We start from the raw sequence: 7,662 nt of genomic DNA, 5'->3' as shown, positions 1-7,662 counted from the left end.
ATTAACTAGCCTGTGGAATAACCGCAGGTACCAGCCCTGGAGATTAACCTGACTCCTGTCTGACTGCTGAGCGTGGACACTTCCTGTGTCTGTCCTTTCAAATTAAAGTCACACATGCTCCAGTCATATAGGTTTGGATTCATTCTGACAAGGCGCAGCTCATAATAGTTTCCCGTTTACCTAATTGGTCGACTACCGTTTGGTCAACTGTTCGTGGGGGCAGTCCTGTTTATTATGTAATGACATAACTCTCCTCATCTGTCGTGTTTGTGTTTTTCAGTGTGTGGCAGAAAATGTTTTGCACATAGAAGAAATTGACACTGAAGTCGTCACTAAGTAAGTAAGAAATGTGAATGTAAGCTGATTCAAAGGGTGACACTCTGCTAACTGTCATATACTGTGATCACATATTGGTTTTGTTACTTTACTGTGGCATTTACAAATTGAACTACATCAGTGTGACCTGGATTTGTCACATATTGCTGGACATCATAGACTGTAAACTTCTTTTTAAATGTATTATATCATGATATATATCAATATTGTGGTTTAAAGTCACAGTTACATGTCACCTGTATCGCCTTCTCTAGAGTACAGTTGTTTCTTTTTAGTGAGTTTATTGTTCTAACAGGAATTCTCTGTTTTTTTTAATGATAATAATAGTAATAACTTTAAAAGCGCTATATAAATGAAGTTAAAGCTCAAAGAGCTAAAAGTGATTAACTTTAGATAAGATGTGTGATTAATTCAGAGGTGAATCATTCAGCACTGACATTAAAGGTCATCACTTTAAACTTTGTGAGGAATCAGGACTGTTGAGTCTCATAAATGGAAGGTAGATAATGTTCCCAGGAGCTCCCAGGAGGCCACGCACTGGTTTCCGCACGACCCCTAACAGCGGTTAAGGAAAATGAATGAATGTATCAGTGTGTTGTGTGCACTCATTTCCTAATAAGGAGACAAACTAGCTAAAAAATGGAATTTAATTCAGTTTAATTTAAGAAATCTTCACAGGGAACCTGTTTGTTGCTATTTTTATGTGGGAATTGTTAGTGTGTGACACATCACAGGCCCTGATGGGCAGCCAGTGTGAGGGATGATAACATTTAAAGGAGAAAGCTGTGAGTTGGACGATTGGTCGCTTTATTGGACGCAGCAAATTACAACAAAGCACCAGCGAAGACGACCTACTGCTGAAATAAAAGAGAAAAAACTGTCAGTAGACAGAATCATGAAAGCTGTCTTACCTTTTCTTATTTTTATCATGTTATGTCGTGATAAGAGTGATGACATGTTCTAGAAGCTGTTGTGCACAGATATAAACACAGGTGCACTGAGGTTTTGGCTCGCCCTTTGGTGTGCCTCGGGGACAAAAAGTTTGTAAACCACTGGTCTATGAATAAAAGCATCAGATCAGGACTCTGTATCGGCAGATAAATGACTCATTTATCAATAAAGGTGACTGGGACATCCCTAATTATGATATAGAAATGACTCTCATGTCACAGGATGTCTTTGACTTTATATAAAATGTGTGTGTGTGTGTGTCAAGGCTAGCTGACCAGATGCGTCTGATGACGTTCCCTCAGTGGTTTGAGCTGCTGAAAACTGTCTTTGAGAGTTTCCTTCTCTTCCTGCAGAGGATCAAGGTGAGTTAAATGTCTCAGCTACAGAAAATGATCCTGCGTGATTGACTCATCTCATTCAGTCAGTGTTCAGAGGAAGGCTCAGGTATCATAGATGTGGTAATAAAAGAAATGTAAATGTAACAGACTAATCGATGAGCAGAGGTCTACGTAGAAGATTATTCAAGCGCTTAACCGGCTCAGGTGTTATCAAAACATGACTGGATGCGTCTTTTATTTCCCATCTGTCATCTGTTTATTTGCCATCTTATTCCCATCTGTCTCCCAGGCCACTCTGAGTGTGGTTAAAAACGTGGTTCTGGAGGTTCTGGCATCAAACCAGAAGAACCGGCTCCTGGAGGAGGTCGGGTCGGGAGCTTCAGTCCAGGAGGCTCCCCACGGAACGTCGCTCCTGCAGGGGGAGGCCGAGCTGGCCTACCTCACCCACGAGGGTCTGTTCATCAGCGACGCTCTGAATGACGCCCAGCAGCAGCAGCAGCAGCAGCAGGCGGTCCAGGATCAGAGCTCCACTGTGGGCTCCAGGATCCAGCAGAGTCGGGCGGAGGCAGCCAGCAGCGACTCTGCGTCCGGGACATCAGAGACCTCCGTCAGCAGGGAGCAGAGCTTCATGTACGTCACTCTGCTTTACCTTCAGCAGTAACGAGCTTTGTTGGGGTTCAGTTTGGTTCGTTCTGTAACTCTGACAGAAAACATGTTGACACAGATTGCTCAGATGATGACGTGGTTATGAACAACATTTATATTTTGACCAGTAACTCCCTCGAGGCTTGGAATTAAATAATGTTTTCAAGTTCAAATTGGTGACTCTAAATTGTCCGTAGGTGTGAATGTGAGTGTGAATGGTTGTCTGTCTCTGTGTGTCAGCCCTGTGATAGTCTGGTGACCTGTCCAGGGTGAACCCTGTGTTAATGACATGATAATTTTAAGATGGCAGGTGAAGTTTTCATGTGTTTTGTCTGTAAATGTGTCAGACAGTGAGTGTGTGTGTGTTTTTGTTCAGGTCCGGTGAGAACATGATGCCCACTGATCTGGAGCTGAACCGTGTGATCAATAACATCCAGGAGCTGCTTTACAACGCGTCCGACGTCAGCCATGACCGCTGTGTCAAAGTCCTCACAGCCAGAGCCAAGGTACGATATAAACACCACCTCTCAGTAATCAGCTCACATCAGACACTAATGACGACATTATTATCGCATAAGATAATTATCTTATATATGAATATTATTTCCTAATGTCTGTATACGAAATGAGCCGACACCGAACTGCTTAATTCAAATGTCAGAAACTAAATAGGTGCACTCAGGATCACATCGATGCAGAAAGGTGAAGTTAAACAACAGCAGCCTAAACAGAGTGTGTCCACGTCTCTCATGATGCTCCAGTTTGTTTCATTTTTGCAGAGGTCGATATTCTCATGTGTTTGTTTTTACGAAGAGGAAAACTCACTGAATTCAACAAAACTTATTCAAACCTAGAAATGTTTTCATAAATGTTAAGATTTGGTTTGACCTCTGGTATCGTCTCTGTCTCCAACAGGACGGCTCTCTGGAGCGTCTCAGCTCGGCGGAGTTCGTGTGCCTCTCTCAGGCCGTGGAGGGTTTCGTCAGGGACACCGAGGAGCTGTGCGGCAGGCGCAGCGTCTCCCTGAGGGGGGCGCTGCAGAGCCAGGCCAACCGCTTCGTCCACCGCTTCCACGAAGAGCGCAAGACCAAACTCAGGTTACCTGCAGCTCAAATATGAAGTACACAAATATGGAAGATATACTCGTACACATTCATATCTGCCCAAACTCTGTACATGAACTTGACTACATACACTAGAACTAAGGGAGTTTACATTTCTACTGCTCGTATCAGGAGGGGAGAGGAAGAAGAAACAGTCGTGGAGTTTTACAAAGTCTGCTCTTAATGTGGGCATAAATTTGATCAATTTATTGCAGATTTAATTGAATATGTTCTTTTGGATCCTTGAAGAGAAGGTCAACTTTTCCATTTTAAATATTTCTAAAATTATTACATACGTATCTTTCAAAGTAGGTGGTGCTGGGTTTAGCTGTTCTATAGTGACTGATTTCTTACTTGCAGCCAAGTTGGCCTGCAGCAGCTTTGTGTCTCTCCTCTGTTTCAAAAACACAATGTGTCCCAGATAAAGAGTCTCCAAGTTCAGAGATACTTGAGTCTAAGGCTGCTTTCACACCTGCCCTGTTTGGTTCGGTTCAATCAAACTCAAGCTAAGGCTGCTTTCACACCTGCCCTGTTTGGTTCGGTTCAATCAAACTCAAGTTGGTTTGCCTCCTCAGTGTGGTTCGTTTGGGCAGGTGTGAACACAGCAATCACACTCAGGTGTGAACACACCAAAACAACCGGACCGAGACCTTCTTGAAGAGGTGGTCTCAGTCTGGTTCCAAAGGAACTCTGGTGCGGTTGGTTTGTGGTGAGAAGGTGTTCCGACCTGGATGTGAAGCAACTGCAGTCACATGACACATTGTTTGGGTTAAACATGAGCATGTTACAGTCCTGGAGGATTATTAATGTGCACCTCCTCCTGTACTGCCTTAATATGCACATTCAGCACATCCAATGCATCAAAACATTGTTTTCTAGTTGGAGCCGCGCCTCGTTTTCAAACTGTATGGTTTGACTAAAATGAACAATGACAGCAATATAGTCCACGATGAGCAGCGCTAAAATCAACCTGCGTAGTTGTCCCTCCATTGTGACATTAGAAAGTGTCACATTTATCTTGCAAGTGTACTCTTCTTCAACGTTTGCTTTACTTCCTGGATTTTTCCCACATGGAAATTCTGACCAATCAAGAGCAGCTTTCTCACACAAGGCATTTGATCTGGTCCTCTTGTAAATACTGACGTGAGAACACGAACCAACTCTAGGCAATTATACAACTTTGGAACAACATGAGTCCCTGATTCAGTCCAAAGGAGACGACTCTAGGGCTGACAGCAGCCTGAGACAAAAACCCAGTTTGGGACAATCCCAAGAAAACATCCAGTATTATTAACTCTTTGTTCTTCGTGCAACAATCTGAATTTGTAAAGTCACTAAAGCTGTCAGATAAATGTTGTGAAATAGAATCAGAAAGTGACGTGAGAAGAAGATACTCAAGTCAAGTACAAGTCCTGCATATTTGTACTTAAGTACAGTGCTTGAGTAAATGTACTTAGTTACATTCAATCACTGAAGTTTATATCGGTATCAAACATGAAAAGGTTGAGGAATGTTCATATGATTTAGTTCCTGCTTTTATAATGTTGAGTTTAACTTTTTAAACTCTTCCAGTTCTTTGTTTTGCAGCGTCGGCTCTGTTTGTGTGTCCTGATGTTGTTTGTCGTTTATTTGCAGCCTCCTCCTGGATAACGAGCGCTGGAAGCAGGCGGAGGTTCCTGCTGAGTTTCAGGATCTTGTGAACTCCATTGCTGATGGAAGAATAACACTACCAGAGCGCAAAATCCCAGGTGACCAAAAAACACCAAAACCTTTAACACATACCAGCTTCAACAGCCCCTCTGCTTCTGCTTCACATTGTTTCCAATGCATCAACAACGCCTCCGAAAACCTCCCAAAACTGTAATAACAGAAGTTACTGGAACTGGCTGATAATCATTTTACTATAAAACACTTACACACATGGGTGATGTGGATGTTATCATACTCTGTAACATCACACTTCATGATTTCCTTTTTCTGCACAATCCATGCGTGTGCTAATTTATAGTTTACAGTTTGCATGGTCTTAGTTTAGTGTCTGAGTGTGCTGGTCTTCTTTTCAGCTGCAGCTGAGCTTCAGGGACAAACTGTCCTCACCAAAATGTCTGACTGTTCAGTAGGAATGGGAACATTAAGGTTTTAACAATACTACTACTCTTACATGTCCTTATCGATCCGGTACTTTTAACGGTGCTCTTATCAGTTCTTTTGGATTTTTTAAGAGAAAAAAGTTAAACAAACTAAGAACAGAATCAACCTTGCTTTATTTTCTATGTATGTTAGTACAGTATATAAATTAATATTCTGCAACAACATTGTTTTGAAGTCAATATCACAGATCACAGCAGACAAGGAAAAACTCCCCAGAAATCCCTTTAACGAGAGAAAAATGGCAGAAACCTCAGCAACCTGAATGAACCACTGTTCTAGACTATAACATACCCGAGGTGGATGTGGTAACGGGAGATGAACTACGAGCTAGGTGGTCGAAAATGGAGCATTTCTCCACTTGTATGTGATTCACTTTGTCTAGATGTGTCCAAAGATTGCTCGTGTTTCTGCCCTCACATGCAAAGAAGTTGTTGAACTTATGGCAACAAGCAGTGTCGGCATTAATTCTTGTGAAGTATAACTATACTTAGGAGCATTTTGCGCCCTCTGCCATCGTCACTGAGAGCATGGTGTGACGCAGAGTGGCAGACGTGGCCCCGCCCCACGCACATGCAGCAGGCTGTGAGGCTCCGACACAGAGAGCTCTCCTCTGGGTTGAACAGCAGAAATGCATCAGTGATGAATGTCTTCATCTTACTGCAAATTAGAAACAGAGTTGGTGAGATAAATACTGTACAAGATAATGTTTATGTGACCTAAATGAACAAGAAATATCTCTTATAAACTAGCAGAACTGTTAACGTTGGAGCTTATCGATACTACGGTCTTTAACAATTCGGCCTCAGGGCCCGTTATACCGGATCTCATTCCCATCCCTACTGTTCAGTGGACAAAAAAGGATTTCAGGGGGAAGTTAGCTACGGCTACATGTCTAAAAATAGTGCAACAGCACATGTCCTTTTTCATTAAAGCTTTATTCAGCCAAAAAGGAACTGGTGATCTTCAACAGCTCTGACACATAAAGTTTTAGATGTGGGTGTTCTGATTGGCTGCTTGTTGTGTTGACACAAAGGGACTCTGCATTGAAGGATGCAAGATGTTGTTGTGGACATGGACGTGTATCCGTCTGTCAGATAGAGGACAGAAAGTGCTCCATAAATACTTAATACAACATCGTGGGTGTGGATCAGCTCCTGTTTGACCTTCACTCTGATAAAAGACAGGAAATATGAGCTGTAATCAATAATCTGTTTGGGAATCATTTATGATAATCATCAGAGAGACCTCACTTCTCAGAGCAAACAGAGCTCCGTTAATGTATGTGAAGATTTGAAGACTTCAGCTGTGACATGTTGACTTCCTGTGTGCAGGTCCAGAGGACAGGAAGCCCACCGAGTTCCTGCTCGTCAACGGGCAGAAATACGCTGTCGTTGGGTACGTGACCTCCTACAGCTACAGATGGAACATTCCTGATGTAACACAGCAGTTAAACCAAAGCACATAGTACTGTTACTGTAGGACGATAAAAGACGGCAGGACACTGACCTGTGAGGAGTTTGTTTGTGACCATTGTCTCTTTGTTTTTGTTTTCAGGACGGTTCTGCTGCTGATCCGGATCTTTCTGGAATACTGTCAGTGTGTTAACGACATCCCATCCATCGCCACCGACATGCTGACACGTCTGTCGGACCTCCTCAAGGTCAGAACCACCTCGAACCCTCAGACCACATCGTGTTCAGTTAGCGGTTAGCTGGTCATGAAGTGTTACGTTAAAGAGTGGAGGTTAAGGGTAGGATGAGGGTGATGGGAAGGGTGAGATCTTGTTGCTTAAAAAGTAAATTACGTCTTCATATAATGTGAATTATAAAGTTCATTAATGCTACATTTGGTCTCATTTATTCATGACAGCATTGTAGCAGGGTTAGGGTTGGGATCCGGATCCGGTTCTTTTTTGGAACTGGGTCCAAAGTTCTGGTTCTGGAACCGGTTCCATCACATTTGGAGTAATGGTTCCTGCAAATGGTTCCTAGATTGTAAAAAAAAAAAACCCGTCACGTGCATTTCCATTAGAGTGCAGCACGGGCCGCATATTTCTGTCCGAACCCGACCGAGCCCGACATTATTTAATTACTAAAGCACTGAGTTTGTGTCACACAGTTGTCATGGTTACAGGCTAT

General features: G+C 42.8%; 1 protein-coding gene across 4 annotated transcripts in view; it reads left to right on the top strand.

The window, feature by feature from the left end:
• vps54 (VPS54 subunit of GARP complex) overlaps positions 1-7,662 on the top strand; it is a 41,761-nt gene that overhangs the window by 16,835 nt on the left and 17,264 nt on the right. For all 4 annotated transcript variants that reach the window (XM_050043703.1, XM_050043701.1, XM_050043702.1 and 1 more), the window contains 8 exons: positions 281-336; positions 1,553-1,649; positions 1,915-2,255; positions 2,647-2,776; positions 3,186-3,367; positions 5,009-5,121; positions 6,856-6,919; positions 7,079-7,184. In XM_050043703.1, the coding sequence (XP_049899660.1) occupies positions 281-336; positions 1,553-1,649; positions 1,915-2,255; positions 2,647-2,776; positions 3,186-3,367; positions 5,009-5,121; positions 6,856-6,919; positions 7,079-7,184 (1,089 nt within the window). The remainder of the gene's footprint in view (positions 1-280; positions 337-1,552; positions 1,650-1,914; positions 2,256-2,646; positions 2,777-3,185; positions 3,368-5,008; positions 5,122-6,855; positions 6,920-7,078; positions 7,185-7,662) is intronic.

Source organism: Epinephelus moara, chromosome 5 (assembly GCF_006386435.1).
Source record: "Epinephelus moara isolate mb chromosome 5, YSFRI_EMoa_1.0, whole genome shotgun sequence".
Taxonomy (NCBI): domain Eukaryota; kingdom Metazoa; phylum Chordata; class Actinopteri; order Perciformes; family Serranidae; genus Epinephelus; species Epinephelus moara.
Note: the sequence above shows the minus strand (reverse complement) of the source record. Positions and strands in the feature narration are given on the sequence as shown.